The following is a 27,630-nucleotide window of genomic DNA, read 5'->3' on the forward strand; positions in this document are numbered from 1 at the left end:
CGATCGAACCGAAACGTTTCAAATATACCTAAATAAAAAACTGAGCACAAGGCTGTTTTTTGACACACCATAGGACACACTGATGCGTCAAATAGTCTACCCATATGCAAGTAATGTAGTTATTTTAATATATTTGATTAATAAGTTAAATAAAAATATAATAACTAATCCGCTATATGACATGAATGTATATTTAATGCTTTTTTTTTTTAACAACTGCAGAAGAATCTGAACCTAGCCAAAACAAAGACAGATGAAGATGCCCAACTCCAGACCCAGAGATCCTCATAAAAGTGATCCACAGGACGCTCTGTAAGCAGATCAGTGTTTTACATTTGCATGTGCGTTTACTTCAAAGGCACGGCGATCAGCTTTTGGTTTTGGCAGGACGACAGCTATAAACGGCCCTTTTTCTTTTTGTCCTTAGACCATGACAGAACTACTGAAAAAAGGAGACAAAGCACCGGTTGTGAAAAAGATACAACCGGTAGGTGGTAAAATGATTAAGTGTTATGTGTCGCATAAGATTTTGATTCCTGAATATAAAATAAACGTACATACAACCTGAAGTCAAGGTAAGCTAAAGTTTTTCCATTTTCCAATCAATAGCGGTTATTCACAGACGGCTGAAATCAAGCTTATAAAATTCAGTTTGATGAATCTCGGTGAACTCAATCTACAGAAGAGAGTCACATGAAAGGATTATTGTCTTGTGTCCTTGTCTTACCTGCACCATCTGGTACTGTGGTACCATCTGAGACTCACAGATAAAAAATGAAATATATAACATACCAAAAGTGACATGATGTGAAGCCAAATATTGTGTTAAATGCTCTAAATTTGTGATATGCATTTAACCCATCCAAGTGCACATACAGCAGTGAGTAGTGATCAAACACACACACACACACACACACACACACACACACACACACACACACACACACACACACACACACACAGAACCTTTGGGTTCCAAGTCTGATTCTCTAACCAGTTCATGGATGGATGGATGGATGGATGGATGGATAGATGGATGGATATTATACGTCCAGCCTTTAAGTTCTGCAGGTGTTAAGTTAATAAGAAACAGTCAAAGACAACATTTTAACACAAAGGATATATCATGTAAGGAATATACAGTGAATATACAGCAGATTATAATATAGCTAAAATACTAAATCCACGATTACAGACTGTAAAAGTGCTTCAATGGTTTCACCTCAACAGGTGTTGTTGTGTCAGTTTCTTTTTGAGTCCATATTACAAATGCCTACAGTACCTTGGGTTCAAGAAAAGCACAAAAACAGCACAAAAAAAGTGACTCCAGCTTTTTCTTTTACCTGTCATAAGGCTTTAACGCAACCCTGCCAGCTTTGAGAATCAAAAAGGTAGTTATACTTCAGAAAGCCTAAAAAACCATTAAATAGTCCCTTCTGCCACTCCCTTAGACAAAAAACACTAGTAAACAGAGTAACAAACTTCCATCATTTTCACATTTTACGTCCTCTTAATCCTGGACTCAATGCAAAAGAAAATAAAAGCACTACGTATGATATCAAAAAGCTCATATAAACCGCATACAAACGAAAAGAAATGGACGAATACATATAATCAAAAGATGAAACCGCTCTCTTAACATCTGGTGGAGTGATGCACAGAGAAGGATCATCGTAGTGGAGCTGAGCTAAAGTGCTGCGGTGATGCCAGAAGGCGTCACAAAGACTGAAGTAGTCGTCTCATGATGGACTACGCCAGATCTGCTTCCTCCACAGATACTACCAAGAACCGGGGGCGGCAGGACGGGGCGCTAACAACTTTCTCAAACATTAAGGCTGGGCACACACTAGAAGATCTGGGTAAATTTTAAGCCTGATTTGCGTCCTCTATTGTGTGGTGTTGCACTTCATGATGTTATTGACCATGGAACAACATTTTAATACAAACATTTTTCCCCACACCTAAAAAAAGAGGAAGTGAGAGATAAATGACACTGATGTACCATTGAGTGTAAACCTAAACTTCACAAAAACTATAAACTGGTTCTTCAAATCTGGTTAATCACAATGTTGTTCCAGGGTCAGCAAAGATACTCATCTAGAAACATCTAGTGAATTCCGGTTCTGCGTGTGGTGTCATTACGATTATTTATCTGCTTAGTTTTTCCACCGTGAACCAGCAATAGTTCTTCATTTGTTTTTCTTCCCTAGTCACGTTTGATCTCACGTGTCTCCGTGAGATTTCGAGTCACAGCAAGTGTGTGGTCTAGCAGTCTGGTCAAATAAGGCTGAAAAACGGTAGAAACTGCCTTTGTGTCTGTGATCTCCCATGGTTTTAAAATCTTTAGATTTGAAAGGAGTCTAGTGTGTGACCAGCTTAAGGCTTTCCCAGTGGGCCCCGAGGTTGGAAAGGGGCCGCCAGGAATGGGTCCATCACTGCTCGAACACCTACCGTCCATGAATGAAGTGGGCCAACGGGGACGGAGCTTATGGCCGCCTGCTGGCCAACGCTGGAGACCACGCGGTGGGCGGCAATGGGCTGCTGGGGCATCGGAGCCTCAGCACAATGGGGAAACCGTATTTGACTGTGCACGGGTGGATGGGGCAGGATGGGCTCATTGCCATTCGAGCACCTCATTACATGTTGCGTCCCAGACAGATCGCTCCTCCTGCAGAATGGAGCCTGGAGGAAGATGTCAGGCTGCGTATGAGCTCTCTGAAGTTGAGGAAATGGCGCGCCGGTGAAGATGTCCCTACCGTCTCGTCCGCACCCAGGGAAGGGAGCATTTGAGAAGACATCAGGGGAGGACGATGGCGAGAGTTTAAGAGATGTAGTGTTGAGGAGTTTGGAGTCCAGCAGCAGAAGCTTTGAGCCACTGCACGTGTGCAAAACCTCGTCTTCTTCTGCAGGAACCTCTGAGCTCTGGATGTTACTGGCTCCCGATGAAGAGTCGTAGCCGTTGATGTTAGGCAGATCATCTGCAAAAGAGAATAAGTAGACGTTAAAAGATATTAAAGATCCACTGTGGCTTTTTAAATGCAGTTTACTTGTCTACCTACGGTCTTTATAATAAGCACAAAAAACAAGTGCAAAATCATCAGTTAACACCACTGGCGGCTGGTTCTCCGTAAAACTGCAATGTTCCAAAGAGGGTTAAATGTGTAACCAATCCCCTCGACTTCCAGAGTGGACATACATTCATAATAAAAGCCATTTTAGGACATAGATTAGGGACTAGGGAGACCAAAAATTAAAGGTATAGCAACGTTTTACTCAAAGTGTAAGGTCCTTGAAAAGTGTATGTGATTTTTATAGGTATAAAACTCCAATAAGGGCAAAACAGCTACAAAATAATACAGGCATACTGCTAAAAGTATGACAAAAATAATAACATACGACTACTATTTAAGCTATATTTTTAGCAAGATTTAGTTTTCCAGAAAGATCATATTTAGAGGAATTAAGTACGTTGTACCTTATTAAACAAATCTACCACATTACTAAAATCTGTTTTATCTTTGTAAAATACTGACAACCACCTTAAAAACACAGGTAATGACCTCCACATGATGAATCAAAGTTCATCACAAGTAGCTTTTCCACAAACTGAGGCGCTAACCCACATTTACGGTTTCTTCGGCATGTGAAATATTGCACATAATCAAGTCAAAACGGCAAAAGAGGTCATTAGCACAAAGAAAAAGAAGATGAAATTGCTTGTACAATTGTAGATAATCACACTTTTGAAGAAGGCAATTTTTGTCTTATACAACACCAGCAGGAACTGCTCGGCCTGAAAAACTATAACAAATCAGGCTGTTTTTGCTCCAAAGCTCTAATGTTTTTATGTTAATCCCATTTTGAAATTTCATAAAATCTCCCAAACTGCAAATGTGCTAAAAGTATTCTGGCAAATTTGGCTGCACTGGCTTGTGAAACCATTTTTTAATTTTATTTAATTATTTATTAAGAGAATGGTGTTTGGTTAATGACTTGGATAGTTAAAAATAATAAAAACATACTTGAAAGATGTTTCGTAGGAAGTGCCCTTAAATGGTTGATGCTTTTGCCTTGTTTAATGATTCCTTAAGGTTCCGAAATAATTAACTTTAGCCCCCAATTTCTTTAATTTCAAATATTGGCTGTTCTATTAAAAGCACTATCATAATTTTCAATCAGTAAACACAATTAGGTTTCAGGAGCAGACCGATACAGTTTACTTTTTCCAAATCAGTCATATAGTGCCAAGTCACACACTTTTTGGTGAACATGTTGATTCTGCCAGAAAAATAATGCTCAAACAACAAAGAAGAGAAATGGATGAGACACAACGGTCTCAAAGAAGAAACTTACCTGAAGAAGACAAGACTGTGTTTATGGCTCGAGTATCACCATGCGAATTAAAAAAAAAGATGACAAATATGTTTTGCCTTCATACAGATGTTTAAAATATGTAAACTGTTTAAAAATTATGGTGAAGGTGGCAGGTGCATTTGTTTTTCACAATACATTTTTTGTCCAATATAGTTTATATAGCTTGTAATAATTAAGCTCTATTTTCTTTAGAAACAAATTTCCCCATATTTCTCTTTTGTTGAACAGGGTGACAAACATTCATTAATTAAGGCTAAAATAATTCAATTGTTTAAATCATTACAGCAATTCCAATAAAGTTAATAAAAACAACATCATATATTAATATATTGGACTATGTTATTATATAATATTAATTCATTTAATATAAAAAAAAGAAATAATACTTCATGATAGCTGTGTCAACAAACAAATAATTAACACCGGCACAATTTACATTCACATTTACATGTTTATTTAACACCCCTTTCTTTGTTTATTGGTTTTCACAAAAATAGAAGGTGCACATGAACCCATCACTGTTCTAACACTGGGCTGAGGGTGTTTGCTACAGAGACCAATGAGGTTCCAACTCTGGGGATAAACATGGTCATAAATATTGTTTTTCTCTGAACAAAAACAGCACATAAAAGGAATCTTTGATTTTTGCACAACAACACAAGTCAAACACTACCCGCGGGGCAAAGACCTCTACTGAGAACTACAAGATGAAGCATTAGGATTGCATAGGTTAACATGAGAGTCTGCGAACAGCTGTACAGAGGAGAGGCGAGGATATAGAACGATCTCATAATCGACACCGCCAACAACAAATATCAGTAATGGAGCCCCAGCAGCATCTCTTTTCCTGATGTGCAGTGCTGTCCTGTGGTCTCAAACATAATGCGTCTTCTAAAACATCCAAAACTTTTTACCTTAATGGCAACATGAGCTTAAAGTTCATTTTTTGTTTTGTTTTCTTTGTCATGTTGTTATTGGTTTTTAGTTACTTGATAATTAAAGGGTGGGCGGTATAACTAAATATCACATTAATGTTTCATATATTATATATATATATATATATATATATATATATATATATATATATATATATATATATATATATATATATATATATATATATAAATTTAGTTGACAATTTAATTCCTAAAATTTTATGTCCTATGGTGTGACATCAAAAATGTAGAGAAAAAAATTTAACATACAAATAGTAAGAAAAACGCACTTACATATAGCATGAGATAGGTTTATCTTCAATGTTACGTAATTTGTTTTATTACTATTTTTTTTTTTTTACATTTTTACGTCACACCACCCATCCATATTTTTGTTAAGCAAGGATGCATTAAATTATGATAAGGATTAAAACTATTACTACATTAAATAAATGCTCTTCTTTCCACATTTATTTTTAATAATAATAATAATGGTAATATGTTTTTATTGAGAATCAAATCTGTTCACTGGCCCAAAAAAAACAAAACAAAAAAAAAAACCCAAACCAAACAGGAACCATTTGGATCATGCAAGTCGGTTTTAACATCATGGGAAAAGTCGTTAATATTTTATAACTGTGCAAACACATCTAAAGAGATGCAGTATGGGAAATCTCTACAGGGCTGCCCAGCCCTACTGCCGTTGCCCTTGTGAGATTTCAATGCCATTTCCAGATTCAGCGATGTCAAAAAGCTGATTGAAAAACTTTCAGTTTTATAGCTTGTCAGTCACTGATTGGGATGCTACCAATATCGTACAGCATTAAAGCGAGCATTTTCGATGCTCCTAATTGGAGCGGTCTGATGACTCTCAGCGAATGAAAAAGAGAACCTGTGCTTGAAACAGAGGTGTCTGCTGCGGGTCCAGCTGTCCGAACAAAGCAGATAAACCATGTCAAAGACAGAACGACCTCACCACTTTCAACAACTAAGACTAGCTATTTATTTACCTCACATTCACACATACACGCAAACACATACGTACAGTACTGATATGAAGATTGGCCACGGACAAGTCTTAACTTCATATTGATAAACACTGCCATGCTTCGATATGCGTCTGATTCACGAGAACTGTGCAAGAAAGCATGGCATCGGGCAGTAGATTCGAGGATGAATTGTATACGTACAGCGTTGAGGACCGTAGAGCGTTTCCCTCAAAACTACAACCTGTTTTTGTCGACGATATACATCGGAGAATAAAAGGCAACGAAAACTGAAAACAAATCCAGTTGATTTGCTCACGAATGCCGTCATACCGTATCGGGATGCTTCAAGATTGTCCTCTTTTCTTAACCAACGTCGTTCAGCAATGACGATCTGGCCGTTAGAAGATGAAACCGACAATTTACATTCGCAAACACGTCTCAACACACAGAACAAAGAGATAAAGTCTTCTCTTAAATAGGTTTCGTATACACATATCTGCATTTATATATGGATACTCGATTCATACATTCATTCTCTACCACTCTATTCATATTCACATATAATCTTAACCGTATATGAAATATTTCTTTTAAATTATCTCGTAATGTATACTATGGGGTAAGACGAGGATCTCTGAAGGAATTGCTGGACATTTGGACCAGACGCTTTATACACAGGAGGAACGAATCACATTTGAGGGCGGGAGAGTCAGATACTGCAGATATACAACAATTTACATTGCTTCGAGCCAACGTACAACATCAATAGAGCTATTTACAAAGAAAGAACAGAGAAATGATGGTCATGAGATGGCGAACAAGTACCACTGATGGCAATGAGGAGCTTCTAGACGGTTTTAAAGTTTTAAAATCACTCTGCATGAAGTATTAGGATCCATTTGTACCTGTGGTCAATTCTCACAAGCTGTGCGTGCCTACCTGTCAGTCTGTAAACATCCAGCAAAAATACTCCCGTCTGTAAACATTTGGCTCATTTTGTACTTTAATTTTGGTCTAGAAGGAGCCAAATGCATGAGTCTAAACCCATGCATGTTTAATCTCGAGACAAGCTTCCTGAGTGCCACCGAAGACACAGCTAAAGACCGAAGAGAAGAACAGTTCTGCACTCTTGAACGCGAGGCAAGTGAAATGTGTGACAGTCGCATATGCATGTCCAAAGGAGAAACAGATATGGATGCCAAAAGAAACTGGATTTTGAGTCTGTAGAAAAAGGTCGCACCAGACTAGTTGAACGCAAAATCATCAGGGAGATAAACGTCATGGTGCGGGGAAGGAAAGCGGAGTACGTCAAATCAAATGAGCGATGATGGTAATGATGACAACTGATGGACAACAGCTGCAGGGGTAGGAATAAAATGCAAGATGTGATGAACAGGAAGAAACCGAAGCGATGGACTAATGAAAAACCTATTAAAGAGGAAAATGAACCATGAAAGAGGGTGGAGGACAGGACAAATGAAAGCGGGAGGGATTAATGGTTAAAGGCAGAAGACTACAGCGGTTGGCGTCGTCTTCAGCACTGCAGGAATTATCTGTACGGTCTAGAGGTCGATGAGCTGGTCCACCAGCAGCAGGGAACGGGCCAGGTTGGGCAGGCTGGACTCAGAGCTGCCACTGTTACTGCGAGAGTGACCTCCTAAAAGAGGCCAGATGGACAGGAAGGTTAGGGGTGGAGGAAAGGGAGGACAGCCAGATTAAGAACAAGGAGAGGCCGAGGAAGGGGACAGCAGAAGAGAGAGGGAGGAGAGAAAGACACAAAGGTAAGTGAACGTTCACAAAAGGCCAAGAGAGACCGCTACGAGAGAACATGCACAGGGTTGGGATTTCTTTTAAAAGAAACTATGAAGGAATTATAGCTTACATTTGATTCAGTTAAAAACCTCACAAAACATGCACAAGTATGAGATTAATTCCATTGTTTTTAGGAGAGCCTCAGTGTTTCCTGCATCACTAATGAATCTAAGCAAGTCAAGGCAAAAAAAAACAAAAAACCCTAAGCTCGTCTCAGTGTCGTTTTTGTTAATGAAAGCTCCTAAAAATAAAATTGACAACTAAATTAAGAAAATTAGTTTAAATACTAAAAATAAAAAAAGAGAAAACAATCAATGACAAAAGCACACAATAAACTTAAAAAGCTAATTTAAAGAGCTGATATTAATACAGTATATGAAACTAACATAACACTGGCTTGTCTGAAATAATACCGAAAAATAATAAAAAGAACACAAACAATTCCTTATGCTAGTCTGATTTGACAAAGAATTACCTTTTCTGTTAAACATTAATCCCACAAGTAAATCACAAGTACTTTTGACATAAATTTAAAATGAAGTGTGATTTGTATTACAATGTAACTGTAGTCCTAAATCTGAAAAATACAGACTGGCAAATGTAGAGATGAAGGCATACATTTTTCAATAAACTGTATTAAATACATAATGATTTTGTATAATATTTTTTCAGTATATACTTATGACCAGTTGCTTACTTCAAAATACTTGGTAAAGTGGAACTAGAATTTCTATAAGATTCCTATACCTACTATGCAAAGTGTACAAATGAACTTTATTTGAAAACTACCATCAAAAAACGTGCTCAAAATTATACAATTTTCACATACAGGTAATAAACAAACTGCTTGTCATTAAAACGAGAGGAAATTGATGACTCGCTCTTCCTCAAAAAAAAAAAAAAAAAGAAAAAGAAAAGATTTAGATTCCTTAAGCTCACCTTGAGAGTTTTTGGAGACCAGTACGGGTATGGGGTCAAATTCATCTTCATTGGTCATCTCAGCGCTTGGAGGCTCAAAGCCTGAGATCAAACAGGAGTCTGCAGCTGAGAGGCCATGAGGGTTTGAGCAAATGACAGTTCACGGGTAAAAGGTTTAACAGGGTGGTAGGGAGGGAAAAAAAAAACAGCACTGTTAGCATGATGTAAACACTGAAATAATCACATTAAATGTTCTCACCAGGTCACATAAGCTATAAAGGAAAGCTGATTTGTTGTACCTGATATATTCTGGGAGGAGGCTCCTGAGACAGGTGCAAAGTCATCCAGACATGAGACAGAGGCAGAGGGGAGAGAACAGCCCAGCAAGGAGTCATCTCCAATTAAAGGGTCTACAGCATAGTGGGGAGCAGCACCAGGGAAATACATGGAAAAAAACATTAAAAGCATGAAGTTGTTAACACCAAAAAAACCCCCAAAAATCAGGGGACGATATCTTAAGAGGTTCACCTTTAAATCCTAGTCAAAGTTTTTGTAAAAACTACATTTTGACTTTGGAACGATTGTTTCCTACTCCGTTCCAACTTATAAAATTAAATAAGATCATTTTGCTGTATTTTTAGGTTTGCATAGTCAAACAAAGCTTGTGCCGCCCCATCTGGACACCAAACAGATCTTAAGAAATGTGGATAGTCATGTGTTTAACATCTGTCAAAAAGTTGTTTAGGTTCAAAAGTGCCTTTTTCCTAACTTGTTTCCTATTTAAAAAAATATGGTCAGGAACGTTCTTATTTCTCAATTTTAAAATGCAGTCAAATTAGCTAAATTTTGTAGTTAAAAAAAGATCCGCTGTCTATAGTGTAGTGGTCAATGAAGTTACTTTAAACCAGGCAACTTTCTGTTGGGGAAATACAGCCAGTCTGCATGACCATTTAGGACCTGTTGCCAAACGGGAAATCTTCTGACCAAAGGTGAAATTCCCAATCGTGTGGATTCCCATTAATAATTAATCAAAAAAAAGTCAAATAATGTGACCATAACTGTAGTGCTTTCATTGTACACTGAATTCAAATATATCTTAAGGTGATAGAAAAGTGTTTTCTAATTATGTGACCCCTTTGAGCATCTCTGCGTCTACCTCCTTAAAGCACAACATTCTGGAAAAAAATGATCCTGAGTTTTACATTTTAAAATCAGCTATAGTCTCAACCAATCTCTTCACGTAATGAAAAGTGCCATCATTTATGTATTTGAAGGGGTGTTAAAATGCTAAGCTGACGCTCATCCGTCTCTGATGCACATTTTACCTGCCAGTGCTGATAATGCTGGTTCAGCCTCCACAGGGTGCAGCTGAGCCTGAGGGGGCTCCAAGCCAGGAATCAGAGAGTCCAAACACACTTCTGTTTTAGCTGGGATTAACACAAAGCAGAGAAAGTAAAAAAAACAAAAAAAAGATTATACTGCACTGTAATCTCTACAACATAGACACTTGCTGTATATTTCTGTCTATTCCCTGAACAGTGGACATCATAATATCTTCCTTTCGCTACTTTTAGATCTACATGATAAATAGATTCTTACTGGAAAGGAAGTAGGGCTGGGCAATAAATCGATTTTATTACTCGAATGAGTAGATTACATTGATTTGTTTGAAGGATTTCTCTTTTAACACACGACCACGGCACAACAGCTAAAGTCCGTTTACACTGGATGCGACAAAGCGACCGTTGAAAATCATAAATAGAATGTAGCTTTAGTATACAGTATATAGACAACAGAATAGGTTTTACTGTATTTTGTCCCATTGCGTCGCTTGGATACACAGGTGACTTACTGCCACCTACTGGCGGCTTTAATTTTACATCGGGAACCCATAAAAAGTACAAATAAGTTATTGGAAAAGATCTATCAACATGAACTGACCACCATACAGAATATGGAGAATATCAAAAACTTTAGGAGTCAGCTGTCCACTGCAGTCATTAAAGTACTAGCGCAATAACACACTCAACATATAAAATTGTCTAATTGTCGTTACCAACAAAAAAACAAAAAGAAAATTATTGTGTGTCAATATCGCACACCCCTCATGGGTTCGGCATTTAGCTCTCTCGTCTTTTTGATATACACAATATTTCTGGGACCCATCATCAAGCAATAACTCGCTCTGCTTTTTCTACAAATGCAATGCCTTAACACAACACTCATTTACAAATCAAGTAAAATATGTGGCAAAAAGATAACTGTAAGCTATCACAGATATAACAGGAAATGTCTTGATCTGCATCAAACAACCAAATGTGGAAAATGTTATTAGTCTCAGAGAACAGGACAGTGTTTGGTTTAGCTTTTGAAAAAGAAAAACGCATAGAGTCAGCAAAAGCGGTTACCATCTCTAGTGTCATCCATGGAGCTGCCGAAAGGGTCAGCCATAGACAGTAGATCAGGCAGCATGAGAGAAGTATCTGGAGACTTCAGGCCCTCTATCAGCTTCTCTGTAAGTCAGCCAGTAAAAACAGCCAGCGTTAGCCAGAGTAAATAAACACAGAAAAGCCGGCATGCAGAAACTGAGAGGAAAGCGAAAGGACAATGGAGTAATTGTAAGCCAGACTGATGATCATGGTCATTTTAACAAACGGAAATAAGCAGCTGAAGAATTATCGACGGGACTAAATTATACACTGCACAATGTAGGCTGAAGGTAAGGTGAATGCAATCAAAACGAGCCTTTAGAGGGGTGGCTTATCAAAGTACTGATGCAGTAAACGCAGTAAAAAAAAGTATTAAATAGTGCACTGGTGTTGTGGTAAAAACTGCATTTTGTGGTGACCACTAAGATGCATAAAGTTCCTCTTGATTACCTGGCACAGCTAGTAAACCAGCTCCCGTTTCTAAGCCCAGAATGTCAGCAGGTCTTTCAGCTGTGTAAGAGCAAAGAAATACTAGTGGTCAAGATGTACTGGGCATTAAATATTGTGCATCAATTTAAACGGAGGAAGCAGGCAGACTCAGCAGGGATGCTGAGGTAACTGGTGGGTCTTGATTTATCATAATAGGAGTCTTCTGAAGTCTTCTGTTGAAATTCCCTCAGATGCACTAAATGTGCCATCTTACAGTAAATAGAATATCAATGGCCAAATACAGACAAAGAATAAGCCATAATGTCACTAAAGATTATTAGGGTCATCTGCAGTATATTTCACAGTAATTTACATTTGTTGAATTCAATTCACTCCAATATTTTTTCCATTTAAGAGTGAAATATTTGTTTAGGGTTAACGGTACACATACCAGTGGACGGAGGAGCAGGTTCTGCAGCTTCCAGCCCAGGAATTAGACTCTCAGTAGCGTCAATCAGAGGTTCAACAGGTTCTGTAAACAGCAAAACCTTAATACATAGATTTCTGGAATTGAATTATCAATTTTTACACACCAACCGACGCATAATACCAAGTGTAGCAAAAACCTGGCTCTCCAAACACACTGAATTCTGTATCCCAAAATATTTGAATATTTAAACACTGGTTTCATTAAATGACCATCCGTACAGTATTAATTTTGAGTATCTCTTGTTCTTTGAAACCATAATGATTGGCAATGGTCCAGAAGACAATCACAGACACCTTCCACAAAGAGGGCAAGTCACAAAGTGTCTGTTCACAAAGTGCTGTATTAAAGAGTATTAAATGCCAAGTTGACTAAAGGACGAAATCTGGTAGGAAAAGTCAAAAAGCCGCTCAGTGGTCCAGTGTGAAGTTTCCAAAACAGGGGTTTCGAGACGTCTGCTGGCATTGGTCCATTGTATTTTTATCAAGTCCAAAGTTAATACAGCGATGAAATTTGGGAGCACTTTAGGCTTCCATATGCTGATAGGTTTTATGGAGATGCTGATTTAATTTCAAGCAAGAATTCAGCACCTACCCACAGTGACAAAACTACTTCCAAGTGGTTTGCTGACCATTATACTACTGTTATTGGTTGGCCAGCTAATATGCCTGCCTTGAACCCCATATGGAAGCAATGGGATATTTTCAAAAGAAAAAAAAAAATAGTAATCCCACAATCCAGGTGAGCTGATGGCCTCAGCAGTGCCACAATCTGATTGCTTCCATGTATGTGTAATATCTCTGCACTTTTGAAGTGAAACAGATAGTTTTTCACGGTAACTGCACAAAGCAATGTCCGAGGACAGCTGGTTTCTTGCAGAAATAGTGATATAAAAACACCTGCGCCACATTTTGATTTTGAAATCTGTAGTGCTCCTATTTATTCAACAACGTTAAAGTCTTTTGGAGAATCTATTTGTGTTGGTCAGGTCTGACATTGTGGAGGTCCACCACAAATAAATCAATATGACATCCATGTGTATGTATGCGTGTATGGTGGGAAAGCAAAATATAAAAGTCACGTTACCATCAGCTAGCTTGGTGAAGTCTTTGTTGAGCAGGTCCTCGGCTGTAAGTTTGGAGAAATTGTCGTCACCAAAGGGATTCCAGGTGGGCTGGTCAGGGGGGCTTTTCAGACTGCTGGCTGAGGCAGGAGCTTGAGGAACAGACGTGCTGCCCTGTTGGGCAGGCTGGTACACACTCTGCTGGGAGGACTGGGGAGAGTTGGATGGGGTGGCGCTGGCTGACCTAATTGTGCCCAAATAAAGAAACAATGCTCAGACAATAGTTTTAAGTAGGTTCAAAGCTTACAAAACATTCATCTTGGCTAATTATAGAGTACTCTACATATCTATGTTAGATTTCTCACTTTGACTTGTTAAGGCTGGCCTCTGCTGTGGCCGCCTGCAGCTGCTGAGTGGACTGGCTGACCGGAACACCGAACATAGCGCTGTGAGTGACATCACTCTGAATGCGCCTGTGCCCTGCCTTCTGGGCCGTCCTTGGGGACGAGGGAGGAGTCTGGGAAAGGCCAGGGGCCGCAGGCTGAGGAGAAGACATCAGGATATGCAAGTAAGTACACTTAAAATACAGAGAATTTAGAGGGACATCAAATGTAAATTTAGATGCAGTGAAATGGCATGAATTAAAAAGAAACATGAAAAACCAAAGGTGAATATAGATAAGAAATAAAATAGTAAAAACTGATAATAACAAGCCAACTTTTTTTTTTTTAAATAAAATTCCCAGACATCACATCTATACTCATGTACTATTAGCTACACCACTGTTCAAAAGTTTGGGTTTATTTATATATTAGAATAAAGGCTGTTCCGATGCTAAAGGCTAAAGTAACTACCACAGTAATAAATTATGTTTTAAATTATATTTCAATATTTTTTTTAAACTGTAGTATTTAACAATATAAGTATTTTAACTAAAATGTTTTGATCAAGTACATGCCATACTTGCCACATTCAGCCTAAGAGAATGCTTTCAAAAACAAAACAAAAAAGAAAAAAAACATATCTTAGTGTATACATTGAATAGTAAATAATTCTTTGGTCCTTGCTTATAATGCAAAAGTAATTTCCATGTCAGCTGATCCCAATACACTGTATATTTACTACACTGTCTGAACAACTGGATTTCTTCACTTCATTATCTGAGCTGACAAACAATTCAGAACGTGGTGTAAATAAATCCTAAAAACCATAAATATAAAACTTTGGCAAATAAAAGCATACAATTCTATTTATTTTCAAAAAAACACTGTCAAAATTCTTATACAATCTCCAGAGCAGATAAACCAAAACAAGCAAACATCCATCACACAAATAATTAAAACCATCCACAATGATCCAAAACAAACCACGATGGACAGATGGAGGCAACACAATGGATGATGAGGCGCATCATTAGTGAAAGTAAGGCTGCCAGCTCTTTGAATCAAATGGGACAGAGCAGCATGCACATGATGAAGGTGATTACCCTCTCCTCTGCCTTCTCTGGGCTGATTTGGGACTGAGGCTCTGGCCGCTGGACAGCGGGCGGCACTGCTGCAGGCTCAGCCAGTGCTGGAGGCGGGGCAACAGGTGGTTGAGTGACAGCAGGCTGGACGGGCACCGGCTGCTGCTGAGTCACAGACGCCTGCTTACGACGGGCACTCCGTGCAGGAGCAGTGGGTGGGGCGGGGCTGGATGGAGGAGGAGTGGCTACTGCTTTCTGAGGGGCGGGGCTGCCAGCGGCAACTGGAACAAGCCCTCCCGCTACTGCAGTCGCAGCTGTGACAGGGATGGGCTGTACGGGCTGTCACACAGACAACTAAACTATGATGTGAACCATAAATGTCACCTAAACATACTGTTACTTTGGTTTAACAAACACAAAAATTTATAGGCTTGACCAAACTGAAATTTTTGATCAGGGTTTTTTTTCCCCACCTTTTCTTTTTACCCAGACTTGAAATAAAATCGACATCTCTCACAATCAATACACGAGTTTGAGGTGGGGCTATTCGATCATCCAGCCAACTGGAAATCAGTAATCTTCATAATCACATTTTTTGGTACAGAAATGACATTTAAATGGAACTAATGTTTTATAGAAGTTAAATTAGAACAGCCATTTTATCTTCCTAGCTAACCAAAAATCTTCCCTAAAATACTCCCTGCTCTGTAATAGACCATAGAATTAAAAAGAGAACAGACTCACCGTTTTCTGCTGAGGGGCTGGAGATGCCTGGGCTTTCTGAGACTGTAGTGCGGCAGCTGGCTGAGCCAAGTTTACGCTGACAGCTAAGAAACACAAAACATTTCTTAGTTTTAAAGAATTATTCATTTGATTGAATTATAATATCTCATAATAATATCAAGGGAAATCAGTCATACTAATTAAGACAGGCATAGTAATGTAGGCTATTTCTGTTTCAATGACTTCAAGGTAAACTAAACCTTTTATTTTGAGAGGTTTCCATGTGTATATGATGTCAGTACTCCGATTGAATGGTCAAGTGCATGTGTAGTGACTCTCAGAGCAGCTCTGGAGATGTTTGTGTATTTATGTCCTAATTTAGTGAGAAGACACACATTAATATCACTGCAAGCTTCGGTACTAGTAGTACACAAAACCGCACGCCTGCACCATTCATTAACAAAATTCATGTTTAAATAGTCTTTTTGCAGCTTAAAAAGTACAAATAGGAGTGGGAATTGGGAGCGTGGATGCTCGTGTGTAGTGTGTGCATCGGGGCAGAACTACGCTGTGTGTGATACAAAGAGCGTGACCATAATGCAGAGACAAATTACATACCATTGTGTAAATAACATAAATAGCATAAGGTTATACATTTTGTTTAATAAAAGAACAAGAAATAGATCCGTTCTATAGGAAAGGTAGATTTAAATGACTTCTATTGTGATCTATTGCTATAGAGAAAAAAAAAAATAATATATAATATATATATATATATATATATATATATATATATATATATATATATATATATATATATATATACACACACACACTATAAATCTGTGTATAGCATGTTAATAATATTTTGTTACTAATTTAGTTAAAGACATATTACACAAGTTCAGAAACAAAAAACAGCCACTACGTTTCAGTTCTGCTATTGGTTCAGAGATGGCATACTGTAGCTGTGAGCTGATTTTATGCTCACATACATGTAAATGTCGAGGAACAGTCCATAATATTGGTACCTATCGGCTGGGCGGCCCCAGCGGGCAGGTTGGCTCTCTTGCGTGGGGTCAGGGCAGCAGGCTGGATGGGCAAAATGCCCCCTAGTGCCTGAGACTGGGATTGTGCTGCTTTGGGCCGCTGACGCGGGGTGATGGAGGTTTCAGTGGTAGGAATGGGGTCTGTAAGTCTACGGGACAAAACGTAGAGACACAAATTTCAGATCGAATTTACCAACAACAAAGTACTACGGAGTCTCTAGACACATACCTCGCCTTAGTCTGTGTTTGGCTCTTCTTTGCGGCTGCTTCACTAGCTCGGATTGGCTCAGGAAGTTTAGCAGGAATGGGAGAATTCTGGGGGGGATATATTTCAGATTAGTCTTGTTTTTATGATTTCAGGCATTCCTGCAGGCTGACACACACAAGCACACAATCCAACAACTGATCCCAGAAGCAAAAGCACCGACCCAACAACAGACAGAGAGTGACCACAGAGGAAAGGAAGGAAAGAGACTAACCTTGACGTTTTGGACAGGGCAGTCCCGTCTGGCCAGTTTGAAAGCAAAATAGGACACCTGATAAATGTCAGGCCTCTTATCAGGGTCCGGTTCCAGCATGTACCCTGACAAAATCACCACCACAGAGAGAAGGAAAGAGGAGGGAGAGCAGGAAAATCAGAGATTGAGTGTTGCCACGTGACAGACAGAAGAAGGGCAAAGCGGATGATCCGTATTTAGTGTTTATTGATTTAAGGAAGTTGAAGGAATAGTTCATCCAAAAATGAGTCAATAGCTTACCCTCAAATTGTTTGAAAACCATTTTTACTTTCATAAAACAAAGCGTACACAAATGGATTTCTTTCTTATGCTGAACACAATTAAAGAGACAACTTTAAAGTAGACATATTGTGCCCCTTTTTACAATATGTAATATGAGTCTCTGGTGTCCCCAGAATGTCTGTGAAGTTTCATCTCAAAATGCCTTACAGATCACTTATATCATTCTGAAAATGCCTATTTTGAGTGGAAACAGAAACAAACTGATTTTCATGCCTGACTGTTTAAATGCAAATGAGCTGCTACTCCCCGCCCCCTTTTCCAGAACAGTTCTGTACCATTACAGATTGTACCTGCTAAAAACATCTGTTTTCATTCTCATTGTCATGTTTATAACGTTAAAATCATGCGTTTTAAACCGTATTACTTTAAACTGATATGTTATGGTTTTCTGAATGCACACATCTAAAAGGACACCGGCAGAAAGTGGCTATCAAAGGCATGCGAGTACTAAACTAAGTTGTCATTCACACTCAAGTTTACATGAAAAACACACAAGTTAACATTACAAAAACAATCGGTTAAATTACATCTGTGAAGGTATACAATTAGGAAATAAATTGCAGTTTATAGTAGATCTGTGGGGCAGCAGCAATGTAAGTTACAGTAAATAACTCAAATCCACTGCTTTCTTGTCTCTTCTGAGGCCCTGCGACTTTCACTATGGCATTAGAACTGGTACACACTTGTCACTCGCAAAATCAAAATATATTATTATTATAATATATATAAATATAGGTATTATTACAATGAGATCCCTTTGCAACATCACAAGGGATCAGACATGGTCGTTTTTTCAGAGGCTCGCAGAAAAAGGCTTATTAAAAGTTACTCTGTAAAGCTTTTTCACGTTTTTCTGGTTGATAGATGAACTGGGATTTGGAAAATTTTGATTTCCGTGATACGTCACCTTTAAAGAATGTTGGCGTCTAAACTGTTTGTTTCCCATTAACTTGTGTACAAAACTGTTCAACTACCAACATTCTTCCAAATATCATCTTCTGTGTTACTGTGTAACCCGACCTATGTTAGCGTACCAATTTCTCATTAAATGTTAACAAATGAACACATTCACAAAACAAATGTATTAATTTGATAAGAATCACAACGTGAAAGAGACACTCGAGGCGAGCACAAAAAAAGTGTCTCTCAGACAGTGTACAACTGCTAAATTTAGTTATGTTTTTCATCTTGTCTGAAGTGACAAAAAAAAAGCCTGTTTCGGGTAGTATTCAGCTAAGACTTTGCTTCGACTTAAGTGAAACAAACAAAAACAATCAGTGAATTGACGCAAATAAATGTCTGCTCAAAACAAGCATCATAGATGTGATTGCGCAGATACTATTTCAACTGAAATGAGCTGGACGATGACGTCTCTGAAATCAACAATGAAATGCCTTTCCGCTGAAAATCGAGAGTTTAATCTTGTCATTATACGTTATACTGTTAAGTGCTTTGACACAATCTGCATTGTTAAAAGCACTATATAAATAAAGGCGACTCAATAGCTGTCCTCAAAAGTGGTGGGAAGAGAAGGCTAGGCAGTATCTATCAAAAGCATCTCTCCACACCAATGAAAGGCTTTTCTTCTTTAGGAAGGGGTACAGAAAACTTCCTACACCTACCTATTCCTGTCATCCATGTTAGTTATTCGACAGGTACAAGAAAGGATACTGATTTATATTTTACCGTCCATAACAAAGCTACTACATAACTTCAGAACACAATAAAGACCATTTTAGATAGCACACACACTCTAATTTTCATATCCTGTGACCTTGGCTACCACGAATGACAAGAATTTCAATTTTGTATTCAACGGATGGAAGAAATGATTTTAGGGTTGTATAAACTACTAAATGATTCACTTTTGGCTGAACTACTACTTTCAAGTAAGACCCTCTGTCATACTGAGCCAGTGATGAGACGGCGACAGAAACCTGATACAGGACATGAGCAGAAAAAAGCAGATACTTACGAACGAGACGGTGCATGTCCTGTGAGTAACGGGAATTGTCTGGAATAGTGAAGTTGCCATCACAGATGGCCACTTGACTCTCTCCAAAGGGCAATGTGAAAAAACAGAGTTTGTAAAGCAGACAGCCCATTGCCTGAAAGGAAAAAAAAGTCAATACACAGAATTTGGAAAAAGACTTGATTGAGGCCTTCATATAATGGAATAAACAGCCTGTAAGTTAATGAAACATTATTACTACCACTATTATATCACTTGCTTTGCAATTAGATCGGAATACTTTTGTTGTATGCTTTAACAGACATCCCATCTTTCTGCAGAATTTTATTGTTTCCCAATGTGTAAAACCTCGCTGGTACATACAAAATAATAAAACTTTGATAGAACTCGGACATTAATAGAAGCAGTGACCATTGAGGTGTTGATTTAGGCATGGAAGATCGATTCAAGACGAAGATGAAAAAGCCTGCTTTAAAATCTTTGATGTCTTCAATTACCCAGATGTCTGCTTTAGTGGTGATGATTTTGCCGTTGTAGAGATTCACCATTTCAGGAGCGCGGTAGGAAAGTGTAGTGTACCTAAACAAAACACACATTTTCATAAAACACTACTTATTACCATTAAATCACAGTTATCATATACGACTTTAATGGTGATTCAAATATGAAATGGTGGGGAATGTTATCACGATTTATCGTCGATCCAATAATCGTTAGTATGAAATTTATTCATGTGATGCAAAGCTGAATTTTCAGCATCATTACAGTTTTTAGTGTCACATCCTTCAAAAATCATTCTAATTTGCTGCTCATGAAACATTCTTTATCATTGATAACAGTTATTGTGCTGCTTTTCTTGTTGAAACCTTGATGTTTTTTTATATAGACTCCCGCACACATGACTAATAAGAATATCTTTACTGTCACTCTGGCTCAATATAATGCATCTTTGCTTCATATAAACATTAATTTCCAACACCAAACTTTCGAATGGCTCAGAAATACACGACTAAAATCTCTTCTAACAGAGGTTCTAAATTATTGGAAAGCACTACTTTTTTATTTCGTCCTCCACCGCAGTCACTCCTTCGCTCTGGGGGTTCTGGAACTTCATGGTGGCGCTACCAAAGTCGCACAAAACGTAGTGTCCCCTGTCGTGTAGCAGGATGTTTTCCACCTTCAAAAAGAACCACATATTACGATTGGTATTTTTAAAAACACAAATTACACTCTCGTACAACACCGCAGCGAAATAAGGATTGCAGTTCGACCTGCTAATGAAGTGGTTTTTACCATGGTGACAATCGCTCACAAACGACGGTCGACCAGGAATTATTCCATCAGTGACCCGTACTGAAATATTCACTCACGCAAGTGTTGCCAGTGTGAAGGGGAGAGCACAGAAAAAGCTGGAAATAAACTAACCTTGAGATCCCGGTGGATTATGGGAGTTTTGTACTGGTGCAGACGAGACACAGCTTCGCAAGTATCACAGAAGATCTGGAGTGCTTCCTGTTCACTGAAGCCCGTCTGCAGACGCTGGTTCATTAGGTTCACCACTTGACCACCTGCGCACAAACAAATGTAGGGATGGTAAACGTTACAATACCCTTTACAACGCGTTTTTCTATCTCTGGCTTTTGGCAGTATTTTCTAATATATGGAATGCCTTAAATTCCCCTTTATAAAAACTCTAATATTCCCACCATAATAATCCCTGAATTTTATATTAAAACAATATTTCACAAAACAATGGTCTTGTAATATAATCAGCTATTGATTAACCCTAATCTAACCTGCATTGTCTTAAGAGAAAGAAAAGCAGCGTACTATTTGATGCATTAGACAATGATTTAATCCACCTGACCATTTCTAACCTCCTAATTTGTGACAAACAAATGTACTTGTATTAGAAATTAGATCATTCTATTAGAAATGTAAACCTAAATATGTGACCCTGAACCAAAAAACTAGTCATAAGTCAAACGGCTATATTTGTAGCAACAGCCAACAGGGGTCAATATTTTTTGTAAATTTCCCACCATAAATATCAAACCATAATTTCTGATTAGTAATATGCATTTTCAGCTCTCATTTGTGTATAATGTATAAATCAGATTTTATTATTTTCTATGAAAATGGTTTTGTGTATCAGAATTTGTTCATATTTTTTCAATTCTATTTTATGATGTTTACAAAAAAAAATTGTAAACCTTTAAAAACACTGCAGAAGAGATTTTCCATTGGGAGCATCTCAGGACATTACCGCATACGTAAAAACGTGTATTTTGAATCCATCTGTAAGCGTTTCAGAAGTTAATTAGCCAGCGATTATGCCAATTTGCCTTTAATTGGCTCAAACTCAATTAAATCAATTTCTTTTGAATTTTAATACCACATGATGGTTGCTTCCTGTGAAAGCACGTTCAATACATTTAAATGCTTGACCTTTTGTGAGCACATGAAGGGAAGGATCAGAGAATTAATCATTTATTTACAATAACACCTTGCACAAAATGAACTAAAAGACATATTAAAAGCTTTTCGGATGAAGAGAGAGACAGTCAAGTTCAGTCCTTTGTGTAGGTGCTGTTAGGAAATTGCATGGCAATTTGATGAATGAAAAGCTTTTTCAAGATATAACAAGACTGGGGGAAAAGATCAGGCTACCATGAAGGCCTCATATCTATCTAAAGGGGGCCCTCAGGTGGATGAAGCGCATAAATGCAGCATAAAATCTTGCATAAAATCTTGCATAAATTGAGATAAGTGATGACGTGAAGACATTTTACCAAAGAAAATAAACTTATTTACTGTAATAAACTTATTACAGACTACAAAGAAGATATTTGTCAGTGATGTTCAGAATCTTATGCTTTGATTTTTTTTGATTTTTTGAACAAAAATGTTTGAAAATGGTGATTCATTATTATTCAAGTTATATTACATTATATTAAATGCAGAACTTTTGTTAACTTAAATGAGATGGATGACATACAGAGCTGCATATGACACAGTTTATTATTATTTTTGATGAAAAACATCGGACAATATTAATAAACTGTGTCATTAAAACTTCAATGACACGCTTTATCACTAAAAACAGACTACTAGATGAGTAAAATAAGTGTGGGATCCTAAGTAAAAGGAAACTGGGAAAAGAGAGTCTTATTGGGTTGTTGACAAACACTGTTTAGAAGCTTTTAGTCCCTTCTTTTTAAACACTGTTTGCCAAGTGGGTGGTGCTTGATGAGAACTTCAGTTTACTCTTTGCAAGGTGTGTGTTTGTTTTCCCATGCAGAGCACAAAACGGCTATGAGCAGACTTACCTCTGCAGAAGTCCATGAGAATAAAAACCTCCCACACATCTCCACCTCCTACAGCCGTGATGCTGGAGTCCAGGAACCCGACGATGTTCTTATGACCATTGAGATCCCGCTGGAGACAGTCCAAAAGAACAGAAAGAGTATGAATGAGCTGATCGCAACTGAAGATCTCGCTAAAATATTCTGTCTGAATACTGTATGGCGCCTACACCGTTTAGTCTCTTGTGCACGCTAATGCTGCATTTATGTACCAAAACAGACCGTATAATAACAGCACGCTATGAATCATTAGGTAAGCATTAGTCACTGTCAGTACATCCTTTATAAAGCATTGTCCCAAAATGAATAGTCATTAGTAAGCAGTTTATAATTACAGTTATAAGTATAGCTACATCAAAGTACATTTAAAGGCTCAGTTACCTTCATAACAGAATTAAAAACACAGGGATACAGAACTCTACAGAAATGCATAAAAATATCCATTTTTATTTTATTGCTTATGAAATTGCGGATGTTTATTTTTTCATTATTTGAAAACTGTACAGATGTACAATATCATTTTTTGCATCTTGAAAAATATGATTTTTTTTTGTTTGGAATATATAAACTTTTCTGCTTGGAAAATGTATACATCTCCTTTCTAAATGCTTTACAAGGTGCTTTAGATGAGCTCACAAAAAAATAGACAAAATAAGATTTACAAATGTACATTTAAATAGTTTATTAATTTACTTACGGTCCAAAAGAACTGGTTTGTAAATAATGTAATAATTTAGAAATAAAAAATTGTTAATAAAATATGAAAATACAATTACTAAACATAGATATGCTGAAGGACAAAACATTTATAGCTGTATTTATAAACTGCTTACTAATGCCCATTAATGTTGGAACAATGCTTTATTAAGAATGAACTGACTATTTACTAACACTTAACTAATGATTCATAGTGTGCAGTTATTAGAAAGTATTATAAAAATAATATAAAAACTATTGATTTTTTTTTTTCCTAGATTTCTCAGTGATATTTATTGCCATTTTACAGCAGACTCCGTTACACTCACCATGATCTGGATTTCACGTTTGCAGACCTGCAGGTCATGTTCATTGTTAACATACATCCTCTTCAGGGCACACCGAACCCCCTGATTGGTCCTCACCAGGAAGACAATTGCGAAGCCACCTACAGAGACAGAAACGGATCATTTAGGAGGAAAACAGGCTTGAGGACTGATAATGTAAGAAGATGTTTATTCCACAACGCTGCCACCGTGAGGAAAAACAGCAGAACACGAAACTCAGTTCATCATAGAAGCTGAATGTGTCAACATTATAGATTTTATTACATAACAAATCACACTTTACTAATTATTATTAAGTGCTAATTATTACCAGAATCAATCAATATATGATCTCCTTGTCCATAAGTTTTAAAAAAGCACAACTCATATTTCTGCATGCAATAAGTTAGGTTTTGTTGATCACTGAGGAAACGGGCAACCGTGCAGCATGCAGCCCCTTAGTCCAGGCATGCACTCTTGATGTTCTAGCCCATGCTCTCTGTCTGTATGTTTGCACTCAGATTTGCTGTGTTGGCATAATGTGGTGCAGGGTGTTATTCCTCCGAGCAGGACGCTGATATTTCATCAAGGATCTGGCTTTACGGTTAAAAAGTCAGTGTTATCTCTCTGCAAAGCAGACGTTATTGGTTTTATACTGCAGAGCTGAGAAAAGATGCTGAGAGGTGTTTAAATGGGAAAATGAGCTGGAGATGCACCAGGCCTAAAGGTCTATTAGCTTTGTTACTAGCTCCATCTGTGTACAGGAAATCAAATTAAACTGTTTCCTTCACATCACTGAAAAAACATATTTCATAAAGATGCAATCACCATCACGTTGTTTACAATTTAAATGAACTTTCATCTATACGTCTCAAAATACCCTTTCTTTTAAACTTTGACAGCACCTGGAAAACGTTTACTTCCACAGCGTGGTATAAAAGTAGCATGATGCTTAACTAAACCTCCTTTTTGTAATCAAAATAAAAGCAAAACGATGGAATAATGATAGAATGTTTGTTTTGGGGTAATCTGAGCCTCATTGAAAAACAGATCTTTGAAGCAGCATCATGTTGGAGTTTATATACCCTACTAGTCACAAGTTTCAGGTCAGTATTTTTTAAATGTTTTTGATGCATTTATTTGATAAATTATAATAGGCAATATACAATTTGCACAATAAAATACTAGTTTTCTATTAAAGTGCACCTATTAGGCTATTGTTATTGTGGCTATTGCACAGTAGGTTTTTGTTTTCTCAAAATATGCATTTATTATCACCTAATATCACCAGCAATTCTCAAATGATTTTTTTAGAAGCAGTTTTAAGATTCAATATCTCTAGCCTACACTGCTCCTATTGGTCGGACAGCCCAGTCTGTTGTGATTGGTCTACCGCGTGCAGTGCGTCAGAAACGACACACCGATTGCTATAGTTCTGCACTTTGAACGCTGGATGGAAATATAAGCATCTATTATTTATCACACTTACAGTTTGTGATACAGTGGAGCCACTGGTTCAAATAAACTCGAGCGCTGAACCGTCTTTAAAGAGCAGGCGTTTTGTGTTTGTGGGCGTGGTCGGGTTGTTCACGACCGGACAATGTGAAACATAAAAGTGGGAATTATGCAAAAGTGTGACCCTGTGGCCGTCACGGAGGTGAAATTTGAATTACTAACAACTCTTTTAGGTAAACATTACACACTAAAGGTATGTGGCATATTAGGGGCATTTTAATACGCACGCTTATATGTGTCAAAATGTCGGGACTTGCAAGCATCCTCATGAACAGTACTTTAGGTCTTAAAGGTGCTCTAAATGAATATCGGCAAATGATGTTAATATTTGAAAGCACCAAAACAAACATGAACTGGACCTCGCCCTTATTTTGACATCTCTGCCCCACATTCTTATACACAACCTGGCAACAACGATGGTATCAAGCCACTACCCACTAATCCACTATAAGTTGGCATAAATAGGTGAACGGAATTATTTTTTTTACTGTGCTCAAGTCTGGTCAAATGTGATATGTATAGCGTGTGTTTTAATGCTTGAACGGTTCAGCTCGGTTTCATGAGGAAGATGACTTAACTCCAATATTTTACAAAGGTCCCACCTCTTGCTTGATCATCGTAACCCTTGTCTTCAATGTTTTGTTCCTCCAATATTTTCCTTTTTTCTTTATCTGCCTTTTCTCTCTATTTATAGTCATTCTGCTAATAGTCATTCGGCACTCTTTACTCCTGTCTGGCAACAAGTGCGTTTAAAATGACTTAGATCACCTTTAAATAGAAACAAACAACTGAAATAAACAAACACTTAAGTAACAGCATATTCTGGACAGCTCTTAATAGACAGCAGTCCTTCACGTTAAAAGCACAAATGCAAAAGAAATTGTAAAATGTTGCATAGCAAAAATTGTGTTTCTTAATATTTTTCAGCATGCATGATAACAAGAATTCTAAATATATCAGTGAAATGCTTTTTAAAACGGTTTGTTCGCGTATAAGACGTTACACCACAGGACATGTCAACACCCAAGTACAGATGAGCAGGGATTTCCAGACAGAGGATTTAGGCCACCTCATAAATCTGCCAGAGGAGCTGAGAAGAGCACCGAGATCTAACTACAATTCACCGTTAGGCCAGGAGCACTGGCCAAACGCTTCAGAAGCTGCTACAATATGAAAAATGATTTCATTACATATACATATATACATACGGGTGGTTGATATATCGATGTGACAGGAAAAAACATTGAAGATAAGTCTGTAGCCTGACATACCTTCTGCCAGAGTTTCTTCTACAGTGACCTGGTGTCGTCCAACGGTGAAAGCCCGTCCGATAAAATTCCCACCGACATTGCTGCTGGATCCAGAACTTCCAGCTCCACCTCCAGAACCGGGTCCAGAGCCCACCAGCTCCCGCCGGGAGTCAAAGAACTTCTTCATGACGTATCAAAGATCCCTTAACTGCTTACGCGAGTCTTTAAGAAACCGAAGCGGGTTGGTTGTTCTGGTGCCAGAGGTCTAGATCAGCTGTGACTGTCAAACATGGACTCGAAGCCCAACTGATCGCAGCTTTAAATGAACCGTACAGCAACAAAAAATATATGTATATGTGCCAAATTAATACATTAGAGCTGAGTATATCCAAATAAAGAGCATCAATCAATGATGGCCTGATATGATTAAAGTGTTTGTCTAGTGTCTATACACAGGACACGGGCCAGTATCACGATATAAATACTCAAATCCGGCTGAAATTAATGTAAACATTTAAGCCCTGTTAAAAAATTAACCTTCAAACGTGGAGTGGAGAGAAATTATTGTTTTGATGGCTGAAAGTCAAACTCTCCATCATCAGCCAGCTGTGCAGCTCATTAGAAGCTCTGAAAACAACCCGCCTTGCGCAGAAAAAACTGATGACATGCGGATATTAAGTAGAATAATAGATTATTTCGTTAGTAAAACGTCCGCAAGCATACCAAATCGCCTCTTGTTCGATGAAAAAATAATAATTAAATTCAACAAATACTCAGCTAGGCGCTAACGCTAGCATTCCTGCAAAGCCCGCTCGGTCGCGTGACACATCTCATCTGCGCGCTCCGCCGGTGGCCTGCCGGTGAACGGTGAACGGATGCGGTTTGAATTTAATCGAACAGAATCAAATTCAGGCAGAAACGAGCGTGTTGTTCATGGCGTTTCTCGTCTGCGGCTTCGGATGCTGCAGATGCGCCAGCTAACCGGAAACCACACCGGAAGCGTGAAGCTAGTCGTACAAAGCTATAATAAAAG

The 27,630-nt window shown here is 38.0% G+C and overlaps 1 protein-coding gene across 5 annotated transcripts; it reads right to left on the reverse strand.

The window, feature by feature from the left end:
- Positions 1 to 1,105: 1,105 nt before the first annotated feature.
- aak1b (AP2 associated kinase 1b) lies at positions 1,106 to 27,596 on the reverse strand. 5 transcript variants are annotated; one of them, XM_043250487.1, is made up of 21 exons: positions 26,619 to 27,596; positions 23,836 to 23,954; positions 22,775 to 22,883; positions 20,871 to 21,013; positions 20,501 to 20,622; positions 19,943 to 20,024; positions 19,449 to 19,581; positions 17,153 to 17,256; positions 16,903 to 16,988; positions 16,656 to 16,822; positions 15,646 to 15,728; positions 14,923 to 15,240; positions 13,802 to 13,977; positions 13,460 to 13,680; positions 12,338 to 12,418; positions 11,908 to 11,967; positions 11,437 to 11,541; positions 10,354 to 10,455; positions 9,328 to 9,438; positions 9,050 to 9,154; positions 1,106 to 2,978 (listed from the first exon to the last, which is right to left on the reverse strand). In XM_043250487.1, the coding sequence occupies exons 1-21, from the start codon at positions 26,782 to 26,784 to the stop codon at positions 2,377 to 2,379; spliced, it is 3,195 nt and encodes a 1,064-aa protein (XP_043106422.1). In that variant the 5' UTR covers positions 26,785 to 27,596; the 3' UTR covers positions 1,106 to 2,376. The 5 variants fall into 5 exon arrangements, with proteins under 5 accessions (XP_043106422.1, XP_043106425.1, XP_043106423.1 ...); XM_043250491.1 differs by lacking the exon at positions 1,106 to 2,978 and adding an exon at positions 5,643 to 7,955; XM_043250490.1 differs by lacking the exon at positions 14,923 to 15,240.
- Between the last annotated feature and the right edge of the window lie 34 nt (positions 27,597 to 27,630).

The sequence above is a fragment of the Puntigrus tetrazona genome, chromosome 10 (assembly GCF_018831695.1).
Source record: "Puntigrus tetrazona isolate hp1 chromosome 10, ASM1883169v1, whole genome shotgun sequence".
NCBI classification, from domain to species: Eukaryota; Metazoa; Chordata; class Actinopteri; order Cypriniformes; family Cyprinidae; genus Puntigrus; species Puntigrus tetrazona.